Source organism: Hylaeus volcanicus, unplaced genomic scaffold (genome assembly GCF_026283585.1).
Source record: "Hylaeus volcanicus isolate JK05 unplaced genomic scaffold, UHH_iyHylVolc1.0_haploid 11711, whole genome shotgun sequence".
In the NCBI taxonomy this organism is placed as follows: Eukaryota; Metazoa; Arthropoda; class Insecta; order Hymenoptera; family Colletidae; genus Hylaeus; species Hylaeus volcanicus.
In genome coordinates, this window is record NW_026532779.1 from 1 (window position 1) to 24873 (window position 24873).

A 24873-nucleotide genomic window follows, 5' to 3' on the forward strand; every position below is an offset into this window, starting at 1 on the left:
TAGGCTTCGCAGGCGCTGCACCGGCATACTCGCGCTCTGATTGGTCGGAGGTTTCTGTCAATATCTCCTTAACGAAGCCTCGAACACCATTTTCGCTAAGAAAAAATTGTTTCAAATCGCCCCACCCCCAGAAACCACCCAATTCAAGAACATCCAACATTTTTGGGACACCCTGTATTGTTGCAAATAGGATTATCAGGAATACATGTGAAAGGATTGATTGCGTTTGATAAATTCCTTATTGAGCTACACCAGAGCATAGCAATTTTGCACCAACAATGATTTCAAGCAATGAAAGTGTCCATACATTTTTGCAAATGGGAACATCATGAATTCATCTATCATGAAATGCGGAAAATTCCATCTCGATCGGTTAATTCCGTGCCGAGTTTCAGCAAAGAAAAGGAATTTTGCAATAGCAATAGTTATAAACAATTAAAAAATTCATAAATTTTTGGAAATGTGATCATCGCGAAAACCTGTACGGCAGCAAAATGTAAGGGATTTCATCGATTTCAGGCCAAACATACGTGAAATAGTACGCTCTTTGCGATAAAGAGTGATATAAAGTGGTAAAAAACAAACTAAGGACAAATGTTTTGTTATGGGACCAAATGGCAAATGCTCTCCTAGATGCAAGAAGTTTCAATCTGATTGGTCCATCCGTCTCGGAGTAAGAAGCAAGACAAAATTTTTCTGTTTTAAAAAAAAAAAACGGGTAAAAAATGACAAATCACAAAATGTTTCTTTTACGCGACCAACTGGAAGAAATATTCGACAAGATGCAAGAGGTTTCACTCCGATTCCTCAAGCCATCTCGACGTAATCGACAAGCATACCTAAAAATCACGGTTTTTTGTAAAAAGGCGGGTAAAAAATGACAAATCGCAAAAAGTCTTGATAGCAGGATCACCGGGGGAACATGCTCTACAAGATACAACAGGTTTCATTCTGATTTGTCAAGCCATCTCGGCGTAATCGGTGAACATACCTAAAAAAAAAATATATACTGTTACGCTATCACGTGAACTTAGCTTCATGGCATGTAGCGCCACAACGCGGAATAGCTTAAACACTACCGCATGTAGTATATATTTATATTCAAATTAGGAGCGGAATTCAAATGGATTAACGCATTGAATCAACGAACCGCCACGTACATTGTTAAAATATTCAACGTGGGTGATCAAGCGTGGGAAAGTCGAAAGTCAGGAGAGAAAAGGGAACGTTCGCTGAAAATACTTAAGGGAGTGGACTCCGTCGCCGAAAAGATCGACACGACATAAAAACCGAACGGCCACTAGAAGAAATAAATTAAGTAAAGCATTTAGCCAGTAGGAGAGCTGAATGCAATTTCTGCTGTTCAAAATATGATGCTGGTAAGGTAAGGTAGGCTTTATAAGCAAACGAGACATCTGAATGTGGACGACGACAATGTATCGTTGGTGTGAGCAGCCGTCCGAGACACACTCACACATGCAACGCTCGGTAGCATGTCCGTGTACCTACGAGACTGCAAGGGCTTGCGTATTACGATGTTACCGTTCTCACAACAGCGTCTCTCTACACTGTTGCCATTTCACTGAAGTCGAAATCGCGCTTAGCATCCCGTATTCTTACATTTGCCAACGTCGACTCTCAGTCTCTCTTCCTTCTTCATCGAACTGTTTCTTTCTACTTTCGTCGTCGCTTCGAAACTCTAGCTTTGCGCTGAACGCGGTTCGATCCCGGTAGGAGCCACTTATTTTTTTTTTTTACTTTTTCTTCCTTTTGTATCATGTTTTGTTATGGAAACAACCTTTTTATATATTAAGATTATTTTTATACAATATTGTGCAATTTTTATGTTTTCTATCGCATTGAAAAAGAAGTCAGGATGTGAAAGGACTTTTCTACAAGCGTTTATAAATAACAATTTATAAACGCTTATAACAACGTAAATAACAATTTAATTATATTAAACAAACATTGCAAAAACAAAACATAACAAAACATGATACAAATGGAAGAAAAAGTAAAAAAAAAGAACTGACTCCTAAAGGGATCGAACCGCGTCCAGCGCAAAAGATCGACTTCGCAACCTGGCACTCCAACGACTGCGCCACGCTGCTTCTACGATACCTCCGACCCTTGTATGGTCGACACTCATCAATCGAAATTTAGCTATTTTTAAAAATTTATTTCTCGAAAACGAAAGATAGTAGCGCCTTCTCACTTGCAGAGATTGTTCTGCATACCCTTCTTTACATACGGAAAAAATTTGATTAAAAAATTCGGGGGACACTAGGCGATGTCTCCCTGTGACCCCAGTCTCGTTCAAAAAGCGCTCGTCCGAATCGCAAACTTTCCTTGTGAGCTGTTGAACGTATTCGAAGCGGTTTTTTCTCCGCGTCGTCCATAAATTATTGTAAATATGATCCGAATTGTATTATATGTGGTATCATTGTAATTAGAAAAATGTCACAAATGTAATATTGAAAGTCTCGCTTATTCGGCTGGACTCTTACTTTCAGGTATCGCGGCATCACGCAGCTTATATGTAGGCACACGGACATGCCACCGGGCGTTGCATGTGTGCGTGTGTCTCGGCACGGCTGCTCGCTAGCTTTCATGGCCGGCATCATGCTGCCGAATATTGTTAATTATGACAGAAAAGAGCAAAAGTAGAGTCGCTATGGGAGCTTACGCTCTAGTTTGAACATTTATCTAGCGGAAACGACTATTAAGAAGTCTCGAATCTGCACTGTCAAGACATAAATAGGACAATACGGAACCCTTGCAGTCTCGTAGGCACACGGACATGCCACCGAGCGTTGCATGTGTGAATGTGTCTCGGACGGCTGCTCGTACCAACGATACATTGTCGTTGACGTCTCGCTTGCTTATAAAGCCTACCTTACCGATGGCATGTGTCTCCTTTGCTATGTGTTTCTGACTGAGTGTCTCTATGTGCGGACAGTTATGAGCGTTTGTAGCGACAAATGCCGGAACTATATTTTACGTGTAACATGATAATCCTGGACAGAATGCAAGGGCTTGCGCATTGTCCTATTTAAGTCTTGACAGTGCAGATTCGAGACTTCTCAATAGTCGTTTCCGCTAGATAAATGTTCAAACTAGAGCGCAAGCTCCCATAGCGACTCTACTTTTACTGTTTTCTGTCATAATTAACAATATTCAGCAGCGTATGTTAGCTTAGACCAGGGCCGCTAAGCTACCGTATTTCGCGTTGAAGCCCGATTTAATTCGAGCCCCCGCATCTTGGCAGCGCCAGTGTCGTTACTACCACATACAAGATAATCAGTGAGCCACACACACAACAGCATGGTCCTATATATGTGTATTTGTACCTGCTTTAAAATGAAACTGAATAAAAAGTAAAGGAAGAAAAAAAAAGGCCCTACTTTACGAAATTAAATTTATTACACATAAATGTAATAAAAATATACAGTACAATATACAATAAAAAATATATATAATAAAAATATAATAAAATGTATAATAAAAATATACATACGTTATATTTAAAATATATATATAATAAAAATACAATGAAATATACAATAAAAATAGGGTAAAATGTACAATAAAAATATATAATAAAAAAATGCAATAAAATATATAATAAAAAAAATACTTCATACCTTTAAAGCATTTCCTGCTGACTGCTTGGAGTCGACCCCTTTGGACAGTACAATATGTAATTGTAACGAAAAATTAATAGAAGCACCTTTTAAATGACACACATAATACTGAATACCTATCATAACTAAAAAAAGGAATGCAATAGAAAATAATATTATTGTAAGGTAATACACTAATCTCTGGATGAACCAGGAAGCACATTATAGGCGCCGGAATCTCTACTGGTATCAGGATCAATGAAGCCCTTCAGTCCCACGCTGTCCTGAAGTTCCACATTGTCCTGGCATCCAAGGTGAGCACGGGTTGATCTATATTAACCAAATTATATAACATTGTATATACATCAAATGTTGGAGGTCTTCTCATTTACATGTAGTGTATAAATGTTATGTTTATATATTATTTTATCATATGTATATGTATAGAGATCAAAAACTTACATTCTTCTCGTTCTTCAATTTCCATCCCAGTTTCTTCCTGTGGCTTGACAGATGCAGCAGGTGCTAGTTGATATTAATAGAATTCATTAAATATTTTCATTAAAAATTTTATGATATACTTTAAAAATTATTTACCGTTTTTTATCGTCCATGTCTTTAGTAAAATCGTTGAATTCCATCCAATCGTTCCAATCGTTGAATTATCGATCGCGTTCGATCATGCGGTTAGCTTCGAAACAAGTGAAAACGTTCGTATGTTTCAGTGACCAAATATGGATATATGGAGTCAGGTGGAGTTCAAATTTTGCCGGGTGCATGCCGAATTAAATCGGGCTTCATGGTCACAAGAGTAGAGCTTGGGGGCCCTGGAAGCTAAGTTCACGTGATAGCGTAACACATACATGTCGAATTGAGTAACCTCCTCCTTTTCGAAGTCAGTTAAAAAATCATACATTTGCAGATTAAAAGTTATGAATAGGCATTTACTTCTTTTTAACGCAATGCTATTGAAACGAAAAACGCGAAATCAAGTCGCAAATGCAATCGCGTCGCAATAGATGATTTGTTAATTATCTACAGTCAGTGTAAGAAGTATTCATACACCAACCAATTTAAAATGAATGGTTCCTGTACGAATACTTATTACACTAAACTAACTGTATATCTTAGTTATTGAAAAAACAACTATCGGCTACGTAACGTTGAAGTTATTTAACGTAAGTGTGTGAAACTGCAATTATATAATTACTTCCAAATCACTTTCACACACAATTTCACATCCTAATTTATCCAGTTCTTATCGGCAGTTACATGCCGATTCATGATCTCACATCGCTTGGTGTATAAAAAAACATTAATCATCTTATTTCATTCAACACATTGTACAAATTAAAAGGTAAAGTGTGTTGAAGGTTACAATATTTATCGAACCTCCAAATTATACTATGCAAATTTTTACGACACCGTTGCTTATATAGATATATGCAAAACCAGTTAAGACCTGTTCTGCAACATTTTGTGAAATTCTTTGTAATGACAATTTTAGAAGAATCATAAATTTATTGAAACGAAATCACTGTGTATTGAATTAATTACAGCTATGAAATATGTTCAATATGGAGACAATAGATGATCCATATCTGAGACATCTTTTCGATGGAGATGATGCATTTAATGTTTATAAAGACAACTTTACGAACTTATCGGTTGGTGCACCTGGACCTGATCTACTCCAACATTGTACAGAAATGATACAGAGAGCGACAGATCATCGACTGGTAAAAGATTAACATTCATTATACAGGTTGTCTATAGTTAAGCCCAGACAAACGCAGAGAATCAATTCTAGAACTAATTTCCAACAAAAAGTTCCTCTTAGATATTTTTCTAAATACCTCTTATTTTAGGAGTATTTTAACTTTTGATTCTTTTTCTGTGTTTTAATTGTTTCTGTGTCTTTTTCTATGGTTAAAATTAAGACTAAATGTACCATTCGAAAAAGCATCTGGTATATTTAGTCTTAATTTTGCACTGTAAGTTGATGAAGTTATGGCAGTTTAAAAAGTGTATAGTCGAAAACACAGAAAAAATATTAAGAGAAAATACTCCTAAAATAAGAGTATTTAGAAAAATGTCTAAGAGGAACTTTTTGTTGGAAATTAGTTGTAGAATTGATTCCCTGAGTTTATCCAGACTTAACTGTAGACACCCTGTATATGTATTATCGAAACTTATCTCACCACATTAGAACGTATTCAAACATTTCTTGTAACTTCTACAAATTTTTCAGATTTATCAACAATTCATTAAATTGAGATACAAAAGTATTAAATGCATTAACACATTATGGTGTTATTATGTACTGACAAAATAGTATGAATGTTTTGAATATCTCAAGTTCATTTACATTAATTCTTTTTTTTTTTTAATTTTCTACATTAGTTAAGTTTCTTAGAATTAAAATTTGTGTTATTAATGGTTTTTTCATCGATTAAAAGCTTCCTTTTTATTTGCTAAATTAATAATCTCCTGTTACATTACACTCAATAGTGCATTTACCATAGAAACAAAATTTTGTGTATCGTTAGCAAAGATATATTGTATAGAAGGCATATTACATCTTAGGAAGAAGAAAGGAAAGAGGGAAAGTATTATCTTTTTCAATATGGCATAACAGCAGGTCTGTGGGAGTGTCGCAAGGAACTGGCAATGTTCCTAACCAGGCAATATGGTGATCCAGTAAGCAGAGAAAATTTAATTTTAACCTGTGGAGCTTCGCACGGTCTTCAACTATTATTAAACACCATTGTTTCACCAAATGGAATAATTTTCGTAGAAGAAGTCACTTACATGATAGCCCTGGATGCTTTCAAACAATTTCCACTAATGAAAATAGTAACTGGTACAAATATCACATTGTTTTATGTAGGAGTATCAGGAATACTAAGTATTTTTATTCAATATTATGACAGAACTCTGTTTTTCGTCTGTTATTCGTAATAAGAAACATTAAAATGATGTCAATACCTCAAATTTGGTCGACTGTCGACTGTCTTTACTTAGGTGCTGAAAGTATGATTTAAATATAAATAATAAGAACATATTTTTTTACTACAGTACCAATGAAAAATGATACTGTAGATGTAGATGCATTTGAAGAAATAGTCACAAAGGAGAAAAAAAATGGTAATTTCCTTCTCAGTGATGAGAAATTATTCTGGGCTATGTTTTATACTATTCCCACTTTCCACAATCCAACTGGTAGAACTTTACCACTAGGTAAACTATAAATTATATTTTCAGAAATTACAATGCATTTAGCTAATCATACGTTATGTTACTTTGTAATAGAAAGTTGCAAGCGTCTGATCGAAATAGCGAGGAACAATTCTATACTAGTTGTCTGCGATGATGTATATAACTTACTTTATTATGGAAACGGAAATCCGCCCCATCGACTGTTCTTTTATGACAACCTAGAGGATCCCAATTACAAAGGTGGCAATATTATATCAAATTGTTCATTTTCAAAGATTCTTTCACCAGCAATTCGCTTTGGATGGATGGAATGCCCTGCAAAAATAGCAAAGATTTTCAGATCATCGTAAGCTTATTCTCTATCTTAAGATAAAAATTGAAAAATGTGAAACAATTTTGTTTGACAACAGTTTTGATCTTGTTACCTTGTTCGATTTTTATGAATGCTTCACAATTTATAGAGGGATATTACGCAGTGGTGGTGCAGTTAATCACTACATTTCTGGTGTTATTACAAGTTTACTTCATCTAAAAATTGAAGACAAGTATCTTGATTACATTATTAATATTTATCGGGTGAGTTTAATTAATATTGTTTATTTAATTATATAGAACTCCTTGTAATTACACTCACATCCAAGTAATAATATTACACTTTTGTTCCATCTGCATTTTCTCATAAATTACAATCGTAAATTCACACTATATTATAAGTGGAACTTGATACTATTTATATATATTTAAAACTTGTTCTGAATATTAAAACATTTTATAAAGTACATTAAAAAAGTAAGAGTTGTATAAACAAAATAAACAACATATTTATTATGTACATGTAAATATTTTTTATGTAGGAACGATTATCAGTGCTATGTAATGTGTTGGATCAATATTTGCCAAAATGCTGTTCATACTACCGACCAGAAGGTGGTTACTTTGTATGGATTCATCTCCCACCAGGTATATATGCACTAAACACATCTGTTTTACCTAAAATTACTCATTATAAAAGACATCGGTGTCAATGAAATGTAAACATTTTCTACAGGAATAAATGCTAATGATTTCATTAAATGGTGTCAAGAAAAACACAATATATCTGCAATACCAGGAGCACGATTTTCATACACAGGAAAATGTAATAATTTCTTACGACTTAGCATAGGTTTTCACAACAAAGAAGCTTTAAAAACTGCTTCTACAACCCTTTGCAAGGTTCTTCTATATTACCTTGAAAATAATACTGAATATATGAAGAATTTGAACAATTAATTATTAAAATCACTTAAGTTAAAAGGAGAATAATTTATAGGTATATACACATTGGAAAAATCCACACAATTCTTATGTACATTTAAATTATAATAACAATTATTTTATAAGAGATCAAAACACTAATAAAAAAATAATATATTTTACTATAAGCACAAGAAAATATATTCTATTACTATTAATGTATTTTGAAATGCAATGTTATTACAAATTGTAAACAATGTTATACATTGTACCATTATTATATATTTTTTAATCCAATGCTTGATAAATATACACATGAAAACTAAAAATGACTATAGCGATTCACCCAAAAGTTCTTTCTGTTTTGTCTTCAATAAGTTTTCTGCTTTATCAATGTGTTCACGACTTATAGTACTTATATAACCTTCAATCTTGAAAGCTAAATCTGAAGGTACATTATTGTCTCTTCTCACTTTTTTTACGTACTTATTCCTCACATCGGTAATGTTATCTTTGCATTTTACAAAGTACGCTTTTGCTGTCTTCGCTAGTTTTTCTCTGTGTTCTCTTGTGACCCTATCGAATTATACAATGAAGTTAAAATAAATAACACAAACAATATCAGGAAACATTTCAAGTTAATGTATGGTTCATTCTATTTTTACTATACTTACAAAGTATGTCATATGCAGTATTAATTGAACTTACTTAGGTATTGAAACATATATCGTTGTACCCTGTTGTTGTGGATTTAAATTCATTTGAGATGTTGATAGTACCTTAACGATATCTGGAATTACTTGTGGAAATACATCCACATTCAATACTAATAAATTAGGTTGCCGACTAATCTTTACAAGTTCTTGAAGTTTATATTCACTTCCTTCGTATTTTACAATTAAATCTTCGATAGCATCTGTACTTGTACGTAACCCCATGTATTTTACAATCTGATCTTTATACTCGTCAACCGCTTTGTTTAATTCAGACATCATATCTTCTACATTTATAACTTCAGCTATTTCATTTAAATCAACATGCACAGATTGCTGTAATTTTTTTTTATCTTTACCTCGATCTTTGCTTTTAAATAAGGCATGTGCTGTTGAAAAATTATTAAAGCTACTCAAATTGAGAGAGCGAAAAATAGAAAAATATATATTGGAAAAGCGATAGACAGCTAAAACGTTCGGTGAACGTACAAAATTATGTATGTTCATTACATGTTTAATTGAACAAATATCTAATTTTAAAATTCGAGGTCTTAAGAATATTTGTAAATTCATATTTAATTTTACCAAAGACCACATTTTTGAATTTCTTTATTCAACACATTTATATGCATGCTTGTGACAATAATTTATATTGTAATAAACAATTTTATTATAACTACTCGCAACAAGAATTAAAATATATTTTAAGGTTAGGGTGCGCAAAGATAAACTGGCGCCACCAACGGAAAGTAGGTGAATTATTAGCAAGTAACACTGTGTGATACTGTGGCAGAGTGTTTACGTGTGGTTTGTTGTATTTCATTCTACAGGGTGTCCCAAAAATGTTGAAGATCCTTGAAAAGGTGGTTTGGGGGGTGATTTGAAACAACTTTTTCCTTAGCGAAAATATTGTCCGAGGCTTCATTAAACAGATATTAACAAAAAACCCCGAACAGTCAGAGCGCGAGTATGCCGGTGGAGCGTAGGCTACGCGCTAAGCGGCCTCGCTCATATGCTACCGTGGGCGCTCCACCGGCATACTCGCGCTCTGATTGGTCAGTGTTTTCCGTTAATATCTCCTCAACGAAGCCTCGGACAACATTTTCGCTAAGGAAAAAATTGTTTCAAATCACCTCCCGAACCAACCCTTTCAAGGTGTTACAACATTTTTGGGACACCCTGTATTTCGTTCACGTTTCTCTGCGTAATATTATTTATTGAATATCTTTGAGTATTTCGCTAATCTTTGAAATCAGCAGGTACGTAAACATTTCTTTACTTTAATATTAGCAAAAGCAAAATAAAGTAATATGTGTGATTCTAATTATACTACGTTTTATTTCTGTTTGGATTTGGTATAGTTTCTTTTAGTACATATAACAGTATTTTGGATATTAGGACACAAGAAGCGATACGAAATATAAAACGTTCATATAAAATGAAACGTAAAAGTAGTAACGGTTTCCTGTGTTCAGTGAGCAGTTGTAAAGAGAAATCGGAGACAAGTCAGCATCTCAGTTTTTTTCGTTTTCCATCTCAGCCAATAAGGTATCCATTGTTTAGCAATTGTTCATATTTACGTTTAATCATTCAATTATTTCTAAAATTATTGTAATATATATTTTAGAGCGAAAGCATGGGCTCAAGTATGTGGCAAGAAAAAGGATATGTCACCTACAAAGTTGTATTTTACTCATAGAGTGTGTTCCAAACATTTTGCTCCACACATGTTCTTAAACAATTTAAGGAATCGTTTACAACCACATGCAATTCCAGTCTTAAATATTGAAGAAAATGATACTACACCAACTAAAATCAATGGTAAATGATTCTGCATCATTCTGCATGATGTTGTTGTTGTTGTTGTTGTTACTGAACTTAAAATGATGTTGTAGTACAAGCTTCACCAGATCATTGTGGGCAAGATACAAAACCAGACATGAGTAACCTTGTGCCTACATGTTCAATAACTAATTTGACAGGTAAATTACTTAATTTAAATTTGAGAAATTTAATATGTTTTAAATTTCTTTTAACAATGTTTTATTTTGTCTGTAATTTTAGGCGTTAATGAACGCACAGAAAATGATAGTCATGTATCAAAACATGATAAAAGTGTTCAAGTTCAATTAGAAATAGCAGACTGTTGCTCGAGCAAAATAACAGCTCTGAAGAAAAAATGTGACGCTGCAGTAAAAAGAGCAAAGCGTGCAAAGATAAGAAGTAAAAAGGAAAAGACTCAAAAAGACATGACGCTTAATGAATTGCATCATCTTATGTCTCAATTTTATCCCAAAACAATGGTAGACTTTTTGAGAAACCAAGCAGCTAACCTGAAGAAAGAAGAATGGTGATAGATATACTATAAAGAATTTAAAATGTTTTGTTTGACATTATACATAAAAGGACCAAAAGCTTATAGAGTATTATGGAATACTTTTATTTTGCCTTCAAAAAGAACACTGAAGAAGATGATTCAAAGTTTAATTATTTCTCCAGGTTTGAAAGACATTGTGTTTGAATTTTTTTAAATAAAAACTGCAAATTTAAAAGATTTAAATAGATATTGCTGTATAAGTATCGACACTGTCATTAAAACCCAGTTTACTCACTGTTTACAATTTACTAACGCACACATTACATATCACACTTTAAAATTTGTTAATACATTGTTAACTTCACGTAAGTATAATGCAATTCATTTTGTTACTTTTTAAGCATTAAAATGTTATTATAAATCTTTTTAATTTACAATTCATTAATACAGATACTTGTTTACAGATGATTGAATTTTGTCCGGAACATCGTATTCAACAGAAATGAATTTTCCATGTAAGACGAATACTTTAAATTATAAGTCGTAAATTTTTCCAGGAAATGTTTGAATTATTAATGAAGAAATTACAATGTAATTTGACATATTGTACATACTTCAATTGTAGATAATCTAAGTGTAACTACGTTGATTATAAATAAAATAAAAGAATGGTACGTATTAGAAGTACAAAATTATTACAACATCCATGTAATATTATTACTTTTATTTTTCACTTAGTTTCATATGATTACTCGCATTACTTTTATGTTACACTTATAAATTTGTAGTATTTTAAACTTTGAATTTGTGTTACTTAGGAATCTGAATATTACTTTTACAATCTATAAAATATATTTTTTTTATAGATAAATATGGATAGAATGTTTTTTTACTAAAACACTATATTTTTTTAAATTCCAGCACTTATGTTCAGTGTTTTATACATACCGTCTGCAATTGCCTTTCTTTTTCTCTCAGTTTAAATATGCGCGCGGTGCATACCAGAAACATGTCGGACCTCGGACACCAACATCAAAGGTGCCGACACGGAGTGACACTACTGGCAGTGTTGTAAGATGCGAAGATTTCCGACTGCAGCGCCGCCTGCGGTGGAGTAAGGAATCTCCGCTCTATAGAATAATATTCTTTGGTAGTTTCGTGCTATGCAAGTGTGAAGAATTGGAGATTTGTGGGGATCGACCTTTACGACTCCCCGAATAGTGGGGGAGAAACAATTGACGCGCGGGAGAATTGAAGACGGTAGAAACTGTTCAGAGAGAGTAGAAACTTAGACACGTGGAACGTCTGCCGGGAGAAATAAAGTTTTGTTGTGTTTAATAACGATTTCGTTATTCTACCCCTACCGATGAGAGTTGCAGGGGGTACTGCGTCATTGCCATTGACTCGTCCAGGGTGCAGAGCGCCCACATTGGTGACCCCGACGTGATCCGTCACGAGTTAAGACACCGACGCAGTTTAAAAAAAGGATCTAGCGTGCACGTGCAGGCACGCCGGCGTGTACGCTACAAGGGTCGGCAGAACAGCGATAAAAAAATTCTGGAAGGCTGGTCGCTGGTCAGGGACTTCCTTTGGGAAACCATCGTCAACGGCGTGATCAAGGGCATCGAGCACCGCATGATGAGGTCATCCTTTTGTACGCTTCGACAAAAAAGCTGAACGTCTCAAGCCATGGAGGAACAGCTACGGCAACTGCAGGAACGGATCCGGGAGCTCGAAATGGGAAATCAACCCGAAGCAGCCACGCCGTCCGTAAGTGTTGCAGCAGTGTATCGGCAGCCAAAAATCGCGAATTTTTGCCGCGAAAACCCAGTGCTGTGGTTCCTCCAGGCGGAAGTCACATTGCGAAATGCGGGAATTACCGTATCTGCGACCAAAGCGGACTGTATTTCGGAAAAATTAGACATGGAGGCTCTTCAAGCCGTCCAAGATTTGCTAATCACGGAACCGAAACCAAAAAAAATTTATGAACTAATTAAGCCGCGTTTAATTTCCACATTCGGTAGTTCCAGTGAATCGCGCTTGCGTCAGTTAATCAAGGGTCAGGTTTCAACGCTCGGAAAACCCTCGTTGATTCTCACACGTCTGCGTGCTCTGGACTCAGGTTGTGCGACATTATTCGCACGGTTTTCTTAGATCAACTTCCAGCTCCGTGCCGAGCAGCGTTATCGGTCTCAGAGGAAAAAAATTTAAATAAATTAGCAGAAATGGCCGACAAGTACGTGGAGGTCCTCGGAATGGATCAGAACCAGATGTCAGTGGTCAATTCAGAGGGATCTTCGACCCTCGAACAGCTTATTGCGGAGGTGTGTAAATTGTCTATTACTGTGCCCGACAGGTACCCGATACCGCACTTACATGACTTTTCGTGCAATTTGAGGGGAAAAACTATATTTTCCAAAATAGATCTTCTCAAAGCGTACCATCAAATTCCGGTCGCGCCTGAGGATATTCCAAAAACCGCGGTGATAACACCGTTTGGTCTTTTCGAATATACAACTATGCCCTTTGGTGTCCGAAATTCGAGTCAGTCCTTCCAACGATATATTAACCGCGCACTCATAGACCTAGACTTCGCGTTCGCATACATCGATGATATCCTCGTAGCTTCCTCCTCTCTTGAGGAGCACGAAATTCATCTGCGAATAGTTTTAGAACGATTAAAGAAATTTTCTTTACGTATAAACCCAGCGAAGTGTGAGTTCGGGAAAAAAGAATTAACCTTCCTAGGTTACTTGGTAGATCGGGAGGGATCCAGGCCGACGGCAGATAAGATAAAAGCAGTTTTAAAATTTCCAAAACCCCAGACGATCGTGGAATTGCGTAGATTCCTTAGGGATGGTAAATCAGTATCGCCGTGGTTTACAAAATGCCGCGAAAACTCAAGCGCCACTGCACAGGAATATACAAGGTTCCAAAAAGAACGATAAGCGCGAAATCCAATGGGAACCTGAAATGGAAAAAGTGTTTCTCAAAATCAAAGAGGAACTAGTCAATGCGACACTGCTGAGTCATCCTGCACCCGACGCGAAAACCCGTGTCGTCACGGACGCATCCGACTTCACTATGGGCGCAGCCCTGGAGCAATATTTAGATGGTTCATGGAAACCGTTAGGCTTTTTCTCTAAAAAGTTTAGCTCCGCGCAATTAAATTACAGTGCGTATGACCGGGAGTTGACGGCGATGTACGAAGCGGTCAAGCACTTCAAACATTTTGTAGAAGGTACAGAGTTCAAGATCGCGAACTACCATAACCCTCTGACATATGCCTTTCGTCAGCGTGCGGACAAAGCATCCCCGCGACAGCGACGACAATTATCGTTTATCTCACAATTCACTACTTGCGTTGAATATATACCAGGTTCCAAAAACGTAGTAGCTGATCCGTTATCCCGAATCGAGTCCGTTCGTTTACCGCTAGAATTTGATCTCGTGGAAGTGTCGGAACTTCAGAAAACCGATCCGGAATTAAAAACAATTATAAAATCGTCAGAACATTCACTAGTATTAAAAAGTATAGAATATAGTTTTCACTAACTAAGAACGCGTGTTTCTCAAACGAGAAGATATGTTTAACTGAAAAACAAATGATCAACACCGAGCTACGAAATTAGTTGGATACAGTATCGCATAAGTATCTTCCTAGCAGATACGTATCGCATACGCGTATTGCGATACGCGTATCGTCGTGTGAAAGAGCTCTTAGAATCAACACCTCGGCTGGTTATTATACCTACATACATTGTATGTGTAACCAAATGTTTCGATCAGCTTCGAATCTGTCCAAAGGTTGAAAGCGTCGAGGAAGTAGAAAGAGACAGTTTGATAAAGAAGAAAGAGAGACTGACAAGGGAACGGGCCCAAATATGATGCTAATTTTTTGATGAGCTTTTGCACAGTGGAAAACTGAAGAGAATGATATTCAGTTTTGGGGGTAGACGATTTATAGTTTACGTCGTAAACTTTACGAGATATTCAACATTGAAGTTATTATTGGTGCTTACTTGGTGAATTATAAGCGACTCTATCAACAGCGAATTCGGCGTAATCAGTAAAGCATCAGCATAATAATTCCTCTGTCGCGAGTTCGAGTCCCATTGAAACGTTCTTACACTATTCTTTTTTTTCACTTTCTTTTAAAAATATATTCGTTAAATATGACTTATTTATAACTAATGTTCGGATATATTTTTTAAAACAAACAATTTCCATTTTGAATGTATGATGTACATGAACTTGGGTGATAATTTTCGAAAAAGCAGTGGAAACAAAAATTTTAATCACCATGTACATCGAATGAATGCTTTAGATTCACAACTGCAAAATTGTTTATTTAATTCTACTGGGAATACCGCTTGATTTACGTTAATGATATGTACTCGATTTTTGGGTAGCCATGATGCGTACCAAGCATATCTATGTAGAATAGAGATAAATATATTGAAATTCATTATACAAATAGAAACAAGAAGAAACAACAGCAATGTCTCGAAATAAGTAACTCGATCGGGACCGGCGAGTTGCTTATTTCGGCTTGACCGTTCTCGAGCGTGACGAGGAGGAACCCGTAGACAAAACAGGGGGTTTGGTGTAGCGGCAAACTATAAAGTATAAAGTGATCGCTCGAGCACGAGTGTTATACTTTGGAGAATGATAGAAGATAACATGCTTTCTCATTTTAGCACTAGTAAAATCGAACGAATGGAACGTACATGACAACTAACAGTAGTATTCCGGAGAATACACACGCCAGAGAAAGAGAAAACATTACACACATTCTGTCCTCTTTACACTTGGATTCTGTGCTATCGATGACTATTTCTTCAGAACAACTTGCACGCACTGAATCACTATCCATTTTCAAACTTTCAAACCTTCCTTCATGTGACTGTCACGATAAAACGAAATAAACTTTCGACCAAACATAAAAATCGTTGTGAAGACTTACTCACCTACAGCAAGTAGATATTCCGGTATGATATGTTACGTTAAAAAATTAATTTTGACCTTAAAATATGCGTAAGGTAATATATAATATGCAGTATATAGTACATGATATCCAAAAAGTATATTTCTGATAGAAAATTGAAAAAAAAAATACATCAATCGGGATTCGTACCCGGGTTCAAGCAGCGTTACAACCTAATACTCTACCAATGCATTCAACAAACCTTGCTAGATGCTTTTATTGTACATCGAAAACAAACACCCATTCTGAAAAAAGCCAAAATGGTTTTGCAGTACTACATGCGTACTACGACCCCCATAGGGTGTCGTTCCAAAAGCGATTGCAACATCCGTGCCTTCCCTTTGTTAGTGTGCTTTTTCTTATGTAATTACGTATACTCAAAAATAATGTTCCTAAACGTTTTACCTTTTTTATTATACAATAGTTTTTACATTGCATACTTACTAATGTAATTTTATGAGGCGAGGAAGCGACCTTTCCGGCTGATTTTTTTTTAACTGTTCCTTATAGTTACATATTTTGCAATTTCGCTTTTGAAACATGCTAAAAATACATTCAAAGGCAGGAAATTTTTTTTTTTTTCAATTTTTTCCAAAAAACGCTTGACGAGACGATAGATTTACATTCCCTGATTACGAAATGCATAATTATTATATGTTTTTTTTCATTATTGTGCCTGAAAAACGGGAAAAATTATCTAGTAGTTCACCTACTTTTCGTTGGTGGCGCCAGTTTGTCTCCCACTTTTTCATGTACTTGACGTAATTTTTTTACTTTTTTGAAGTTTTTTATCGATATATCTCGAATTATAAGTAAAGTTTAAGAATTCTTCTTCGTACAGAGAATGCTAAAAATTTAAGTAAAATTTAATTTCTATTCGGTATATAATACATCGAAAAAATTATTGTCAAACTGATTATCTCATAACTGAACATAATTTATACAAATGACATTACAAAATAATTTAAGAGTATACATACTGTACGTATAATAGGCAAAATATACAATAATAAATAAACTATCACGAACAGATATAATGAAATTTAATAACTTTTAACACACCTTTATATATACATATTTGTTGATTCTTTTCTCTTCTATAGATGTTTAATAAATATAGAAAGGAAGCAAAAAACAACACAGATGTGAATTAATTATTAATTATGTCAAATATTTTATACGAAAATTATAAGAAAATAAATTTTATTCAATTTTAATAAATTGTTCTCTGTAACAGTTGTAATTGTCAAGTTGTAGTTGTCAAGTAAGTATCGGTGCCCATAACGTAACTACATATAAGAGGTAACTATTATTATTCATGAACCGATTGGGTTAAAAAATTAACCAGATTTTGAGACGAAAATATGAAATCTAAATATGAAGTTTCATTAAAATCTATTCAGCCATTTAAACGCAATTGTGTTAACAAATATTCGAGATTTCGAAAAAATCTATTTCTTTAATAGTCTCAGTGTGATTAGGAGGTCCTAAAACGTGAATTCCCGAGAAAACATTTTTTTTCGTTAGAAGAATATCAGTCGGAAAGTGAAAATGTCTGGTGAGTCAAAATCGCATTACGATGGCTCGTGTCGCTTGCCAGCGATTGGGGTTGCCGTTTGCCGTATACCGTCCTAAGCCTGTAACAATGAAGGAGACCGTGATAGGCTGATAGGTATAGCATGAGTAAGACGAAAGATCCCCGAACGGCAACCTTGCCGGCGCCGGCGACTGGAATCTCAACGTTTCAAGAGCGAGAGAGACAGGGTCATATTCACCGTCCCTCTCAACTCTCGAAATTGTCCGAAGTCATCCGAAGCGCTGGGCTCACGTACGCGCGGATCGTAGAAATTGTCGATACTCCATCCATTAACTTTAGCATCACTGAATAGAGTACGGACCGAATGAAAACTATCAAAACTTCCTCACTGTACCGCAAACGGCACTGCAGTCAGAAATCTTCGCATCTTACAATACTGGCTACTGGTTGTATTTATACTGTGGTGCAGTGCTGTAGCTATAGGTAGCAACGTATGATACCATGATCCCATAGCAACGGTTGTCGTAAAAACCGGGAAAACTGTTTTATTAATTATAAAAAATGTGTTTTGTCTGTAAAATTATTTCAAACCTTATACCTATGTTATAATTTATCTACACAATTAATATTATTGCATGGTAAGAAGTACTTCCAATTTTCATTTATAATTTTATTTTTCTTTGGGGCGACTAAGGGTGCCAGTTTATGGTTGTGTTAGATACTTTATTGATGCTAAACCAGTGCACATTAGAAATGGCTAGAACTGCTACTTGTGAATCACTCGTGATTCGATCACGTTTGTTGGCAATCACGGTGATTTTTCACAGTAATTCGTGATTTTTCGTGATCGCTTCTGATTAGTGAAGAACATAACCGTTCCTTGCACGCGTTGTTAGAATCTTCAGCCTAAATGCAAATGCACCATAATGAAAAACACCCTACCTGTATATTTTACATATATTCTACGTAAGTATGTAATTAAGGGTGCGCAGGAGGTAAACTAGCGCCACTAACGGAGAGGAGGTGAACTACTATATAGTAAGCTGGCACCACCAACGAACAGTAGGAGAACTACTAGATAGCTGGCAAAAAATTTGTATGACAATATGGCTGCTTCGCTATCGCGCTGTCCACTGCAGCGCTGCTGTCGTCTCTGCTGCGGTGTTGTGCCAGTAGTCTAAAGACGCTTTTCAGTATATTGTTATCTGTATATTGTATCTATAAATATAAATTTAATAATGGGAAATAAGCAACATATTTATAAAACCATGTTATACTTGTATTTAATTTTTACATTAAAATTATTTTGGAATATGGGGAATTGTTAGAAGATAACACGCTAAAATACATATGTATAGGGAAATGATGATAAAATGATTATTACACAGAATTAGTTCCGTTTTCTTGTTATTTACAATTTAACTCTCGGACACCGGGCGGTCGCACGAACGACGGAGTCGGGTCACTATTCAGGCATCGAAATCCAAGTCTATACGCGCTACAAAAGAAGGCTTAAAATCAAATTTTTATATCCAAACATTATAATCATATTAATAATGCCTCATAACCAATTGTTTTTGTTAATATTTTGTCCCGAAACAATTCCCGATTTATTTTGCAATAAAGTTCGAAACATTTCTGTCGCTAACAGTTAGAATAGTGGGGAGAGCTGATTGTTACGGATCGAGTTACAATGTAAACGCATGGCTCGACACTCTCGATCACAGAGGAATGGGACTTCGAAAAACGACGGAAAAATGACCGAGGCCCGGTGCCGGAGGGTTAATGCTAAAAAATTGTGATTTTTGTCGTTTTTTGCTTTTTAAAGAACAAAATCCATCTATAAAAATTGGTTTTAGTAAATTTGCCCAGCTTCGTCCAAAAGAATATGTAATAGTCGGAACCTGTGGAACACATTCTGTGTATGTGTAATGCATCAAAATGTAAAGTTAATGCTTCATGGTGCCAAACTGCAAAAATTAATTCCTACATCTTGTAATTTTCCATGCACATATAAAGAAATGTTATCAAATATGCGCTGTGATGTTTCAAATGAAGCAATTTCAATCCCATTCGTAAACAATTGCAAGGTATATTTGAAAATCATTCGATTGTACCTATTTCATGCAATAAATGGACAAGTACCGATAGATCTAATTTAGAGCCTATAGAATATTCAATACCAGCATTTCTTAATGAATTAGAAAACAAAATGTTGCAATTGCAAGTCCATGATTTCATAGCAAAAAATCGAAGTAGTTATTTGAAATATTCAAAAGGAAGTTTAAATCCCGTTGAGTTTGTTGTCGTCAGAGATTTTGACGAAAATTATTCATTTATTATGCAAGATACAATACAAAATTATCATTGGTCCAATAAACAGGATACAATATATACGTTCGTTGCCTATTTTCTGCCAGATAATTGTTTAAAACATGAAAGTTTTGTCATTCATTCAGATTATTATGAACATGATAGTATTTCTGTTAATTTCCTTTCATTTCATTTCATTTCATTTCATTTCATTTCATTTCATGTTGTATCATTGAAATCAGAAAAATCTCACAAATACGTCGGCAAAAATTTAATTAGAGAAAAGTCTAAAATAAGAAGGTTTTATCGAAGAATTATTATTTGTATGAGTATGTCCCCGATATCTCGGTTAAAATTTTAAGATTTTTCTACTGTGTAACAGCGTGATATGCAGAATTTACATTACACGAATTATTAAAATTAATCGATATTATATCATGTTTGGTACCATTTTCGTCAGTGTAACACCAGGAATTCAGTAGTGCAATTTGTTTCTTTAACTTTTATAAAACACAACAAAAAGTGAACATATCATGACAAACATTTCACACTTTATTGGTCGGACCCTTTGAGGTCCGTCGTGGGTTAAAGTCGGCACACGTGCGCTTTAGATGGTTCCACTCTTGGTTTATGGCTTTCAGTAATCACCCGATTCCACTTCATATGCATCGTATTATTACGGGAGTAACGCCGTTGGATTCCTTACGTTTTCCTGATGAAAACGCTACTAAACACTATGTAAATCGGACTATTTTTAACGAATATAGGCAAAAAGCGTACAAATCATTTTTTCCGTATAATTTCCTTCTAAATAATCCGAATTGTATCGTGTCTGGTACCATTTTCATCGGGATAACATAAGGAATCGATTGGTAATACATCCGTTAAGATCCGATAAGAAATACGGAGAATCGAGCTTCTTTGGGTCTAGTTTGCTACGTCTTTTTTATGGTACCATTGTTGCCCGGCGGCGGACTAACATGTGTACTCGGAAAAGCTTGAAACCATTCGAGTTGCCCGGTTCTTTCGGGCCGCTTGATTTTTTCGGACCGCTCGATTCTATTCGGGTAGCTTGAAAAATTCAAGTTACTTGGTTTCTTTCGGATAGCTTGAATCTTGCAAGAATCTTTCACAATAATGAAAACAAACACATAATGATTATGCATTTTGTAATCAGGGGAAGTAAATCTATCGACCTATCAATAGTTTGTTTCGAAAATTTGCAAAAAAAAATTTGTTCCTTAAAAACATATTTTTATCATATTTTAAAGGTGAAATTGCAAAATCGGGCGTTAGAGTGGCATGCGGAGTGATATAAAGAATATTTTAGAAAAAGAATCGTGAGAAAATATTGCTTCTTCGCTTCAAAAAACTTGATGAGCTTCGTTGCTGTGAAATCTTGATGATTTGTATGGCAATATGGTTGCTCCGCTATCACGCTGTCCACTGCAGCGCTGCTGTCGTCTCTGCTGCGGTTGTTACGCTAGTAGTCTAAGAAGCTTTTCATAATGGTTCAGTATCGTAGTAAGTTTAAAAAATGCCCGCGGTCATACATTTTTCTTTTAAGTAAGTGTGTATATGTATATAGAAATTGGTAAAAACATTATGTACGTGTAAACTAACTTGGATTGATTACAATAGATTGAAAAAATTGTGTTTTGTGATGATGAAAAAAGTAGGTATAGCTAGTATGAACGTAATAAGATAGACAAAAGCATACGCATAATGAAATATAAGTCTTATTGAAAGAGAATAAATGGTAAAAGTGTAGTAGTAAAATGCACCTTTACGATAATTGTAAATGATTGTAATAAATGCTTTGCGAAGTACTAGAATTCTATATTACATCTATAAATATAAATTTAATAATGGAAAATAAGCAATATATCTATATTTTAAATTTAAATTTATATGAAAATATTTTATTATTTAATGTTTTATTAATAGTTTTATCGATAATTTTTCTATCTTTAGATTTAATAAACTTTTATTTTTATTATGGAGTAAGATTAATTTTGACATTTATAATTATTGTTTATCGAGGATTAGAAATTATACGATTAATATCGAGATATTATTTTATATTTTACACATTATTTTTTTCTTTACCTTTAGTAATATTTATTTTTTATATTATTATATTTTTTAATACAAATGTATTTTTTATATTAGGAATAAGGTTAAATAATGATAATTTAAATATATATAAATTTATATTTATTTATATAATATTATCTTTTTTTATTAAAATTCCTATATATTTATTTTCTTGTTGGTTATTAAAAGCTCATGTTGAAGTTCCAGTTTAGGGTTGCTAATTTTAGCTATAATTTGTAGTTTATAACGCTGTTTCTAGTACACCTCTTCTCTAACACTTGTTCGATTGACACTCGTCAATCGAAATTTAGATATTTTTTAATATTTATTTTTCGGAAACGAAAGAGAGTCGCTCCTTGCCAATTTTACATACTCGACTTTCTTATACATACTTTTTGTCGCATACTACAATACTAATATTTAATATATCAATTTATTACGAATTTGAAAATGTATGCTGTTATTAATAATCAAATATAACAATAGTAAATGTAAAATCTAATCTTTCCTGTTATTATTTTTATTTTATAAAATGAGAAGTATGATACACTGAACAAACGCAAGCGCAGAACGATATGTAATACAATAAATAATTTATACTTCCCTGATATTTGTCAATTCTTTCTTGCATATTAGATCATTTTGTATAACAATCATTTTATCATCATTTTCTTATACATATGTATTTTAGCGTGTTATCTTTTAACAATTCCCCATATTCCAAAATAATTTTAATGTAAAAATCAAATACAAGTATAACATACACTTAAAATTAATAATCTATAAGAGTCTCATCGTTAGACGCCTGCTCGGAGAAGAAAGAGTACGGGGGTTTGTTCCTGGACGCTTGTCGCTTGTCCGATGTTAAGAATTCGGTGACAATACCTGGATCCCTCTTCAGCTGAAAAAAAACAGTTTCTCCTGGACAGTACCGTTTGATGCAGAGGAAAGTGAACAATATTTATCTTCAAATGTTTGTCGTTTTTTTTGCTGGACAAAATTTCCGTTTTTATTATAATGTTCCCTCTCTCCCTCCCCCTTCTTTCTTTTTTTTTGTTTTTTTTTTTTATACGTGAAGAAATGCATTTACGCACACCCCCTCAAACGGAGGGGGTAGTGTGGGGCTCGCCCCTCAGAAGGAGAGGAATACCCACTAAAACTCCACCAAAATAAATATTAACAAAAACAATCTTAGCATTCATGAAATGTTACATGCAGAAGTTTATTACAAGCATGCAACATGGGCTCGCCCCTCAGAAGGAGAGGAATACCCACTAAAACTCCATCAAAATAAATATTAATACTATCAATTTTTTACGTATTTCTACATAGCTATTAATTATTCGATACAATTTTCCTGCTTTTGGCCGCTTCTTGCGCTTCAATGATGTACTGCGGTTCCCGAATTGGCATGCTTCTAACAACTCTACTATCTATTATTTCGGGAACCAAGCAGTCCTCGTAGAATCGCTGTAACGATGGTAACATTGTGTCTTTCCAAAATGTATCATCGCGCTCAACAATCAAGTACTTTATTCCAAGAGGCGTCCACATTGCAAAAATACAATACTTTCTTTGCATCCGAACGATGCGACTGATCGATGGGAACTAGTTGTCCAGAGCCGGGACACCCGATGTTCTTATGTTGTGTTAAAAAGAAACAGACTCTTTGAAAGACAGAGGTCAATGGTAGGGGCAACACTATTACGGAGTTTGTAGGACTCAGGTTATAACAGCATGGCCTGTGCCGTAAACCCAGCGAAAGGCGGCACTTTCGCTAACTGAGACCCATGTATTGCACAGGCGTGCATAAAGTTTGAAAAACGAACGAAATTCTAAAACGTCCCATAGAGTCTATGGCATAGACGATACTATCTGTCGTATGCCGGAACGTTTCACGATGCAACCTTTCACATTTGGTACAAGGTTATTACCGCGATTATGTGGTGTTTGATATCATTTTTATCGGGAAAGCATAAGGAATCCATTGATACTATTTTCGCGACAATCTGATGAAAAATATAAACATTTTATGTACAGCAGTACATCATTTTACGATTGACTGTCCGTATCTTTTGTTCTGCGCCGAGCGCCTACCTGGGTTCGCTCGATAGTCTCGGTATCAACGGGCGATCGACTCATCAATTTTTCATAAAACCAAATTCTTTATTCTTCATCGTATCAACGTGAACGTGGTGCCATTGGGTTCTTGGTGTTCTCCCGATTAAAATGATATCTTACATCGCATAAATCGGACTATTACGATTAAAAATCATTTCATTTTTGAAACAAGGGGGTGCATTCTGTTATGTTCCGAATCGCGGATGCGGTTCGTCCGGTTGAAAAACTCTCCGCCTTTGCCTCACGCCCCTCCTTATGAATACGCGTATGAACGAGATGGCTCGTTTCTCCTACTCCTTTCCCTGTCTTACCTTATAGCTCGGCTTATCCATTGACTGTTGAGGTAGATCGTGGCCTTGAGTAGGCCAGGGTCTCTTCTCCTATGTTTATATAAGCGAGGAGAAAATAATGACAAGAATGCATCGATGTCATTGATCCCTCTTTGGTTTTAGGCACGTGCCAGGAATAAAGTTCTTTTTTAAAGTGCTTTTTTATTTGTACTTTTCAGCCTACATTCGTATGTTATTTTTACCGTCTCGATTGTCGGTATTTTGTATGTTATAGTACAGTTATCTGAAATTGTAAAAAATCTTTGAATTTACTGCCATTCAGTGGTGAACTTAACATATTTAGATTTGCCTGTTTCGCTAACTTCCGGAGAAAGGCGTTTTTCCAAATTCAAAATTATTAAGAACTATTTACGTTCTACA

The 24873-nt window shown here is 34.9% G+C and overlaps 3 protein-coding genes and 1 long non-coding RNA gene across 7 annotated transcripts; 2 read left to right on the top strand and 2 right to left on the bottom strand.

Moving 5' to 3' along the window:
• Positions 1–2702: 2702 nt before the first annotated feature.
• Positions 2703–7690, bottom strand: LOC128882432 (uncharacterized). The gene is made up of 6 exons (XR_008458418.1): positions 7477–7690; positions 7268–7370; positions 7011–7157; positions 4221–4314; positions 4086–4148; positions 2703–3953 (listed from the first exon to the last, which is right to left on the bottom strand). It is a non-coding gene; the product is annotated as an uncharacterized LOC128882432 (long non-coding RNA).
• Positions 4364–8114, top strand: LOC128882428 (uncharacterized). Of its 4 annotated transcripts, none has more exons than XM_054134025.1 (8): positions 4364–4518; positions 5183–5362; positions 6210–6486; positions 6702–6863; positions 6936–7188; positions 7304–7418; positions 7697–7802; positions 7891–8114. In XM_054134025.1, exons 2-8 carry the CDS (start codon positions 5192–5194, stop codon positions 8112–8114), a joined length of 1308 nt encoding a protein of 435 aa, XP_053990000.1. In that variant the 5' UTR covers positions 4364–4518; positions 5183–5191. The 4 variants fall into 4 exon arrangements, with proteins under 4 accessions (XP_053990000.1, XP_053989998.1, XP_053990001.1 ...); XM_054134023.1 differs by having other exon boundaries at positions 4452–4801; XM_054134026.1 differs by having other exon boundaries at positions 4453–4801; positions 5875–6486.
• A 120-nt stretch (positions 8115–8234) lies between these two features.
• LOC128882430 (ribosome-recycling factor, mitochondrial) lies at positions 8235–9524 on the bottom strand. Its single transcript, XM_054134027.1, has 2 exons — positions 8787–9524; positions 8235–8654 (listed from the first exon to the last, which is right to left on the bottom strand). The coding sequence occupies exons 1-2, from the start codon at positions 9386–9388 to the stop codon at positions 8411–8413; spliced, it is 846 nt and encodes a 281-aa protein (XP_053990002.1). The 5' UTR covers positions 9389–9524; the 3' UTR covers positions 8235–8410.
• Positions 9525–9581: 57 nt separating this feature from the next.
• Positions 9582–11754, top strand: LOC128882431 (uncharacterized). Its single transcript, XM_054134028.1, has 5 exons — positions 9582–9598; positions 10190–10339; positions 10419–10612; positions 10687–10773; positions 10856–11754. Exons 2-5 carry the CDS (start codon positions 10230–10232, stop codon positions 11143–11145), a joined length of 681 nt encoding a protein of 226 aa, XP_053990003.1. The 5' UTR covers positions 9582–9598; positions 10190–10229; the 3' UTR covers positions 11146–11754.
• Positions 11755–24873: the final 13119 nt, after the last annotated feature.

Bases quoted from the DNA above. Each gene is read 5' to 3' on its own strand.
- LOC128882428 (XM_054134025.1), top strand. From the start codon at position 5,192: ATGTTCAATATGGAGACAATAGATGATCCATATCTGAGACATCTTTTC. The intron at 6,487-6,701 runs GTACAAATATCA...TTTTTACTACAG, and splicing joins ACTAATGAAAATAGTAACTG to TACCAATGAAAAATGATACT. The intron at 7,419-7,696 runs GTGAGTTTAATT...TTTTTTATGTAG, and splicing joins ACATTATTAATATTTATCGG to GAACGATTATCAGTGCTATG.
- LOC128882430 (XM_054134027.1), bottom strand. From the start codon at position 9,388: ATGTGGTCTTTGGTAAAATTAAATATGAATTTACAAATATTCTTAAGA. The intron at 8,655-8,786 runs GTAAGTTCAATT...ATAATTCGATAG, and splicing joins ATATATGTTTCAATACCTAA to GGTCACAAGAGAACACAGAG.
- LOC128882431 (XM_054134028.1), top strand. From the start codon at position 10,230: ATGAAACGTAAAAGTAGTAACGGTTTCCTGTGTTCAGTGAGCAGTTGT. The intron at 10,340-10,418 runs GTATCCATTGTT...TATATATTTTAG, and splicing joins TTTCCATCTCAGCCAATAAG to AGCGAAAGCATGGGCTCAAG. The intron at 10,774-10,855 runs GTAAATTACTTA...CTGTAATTTTAG, and splicing joins TTCAATAACTAATTTGACAG to GCGTTAATGAACGCACAGAA.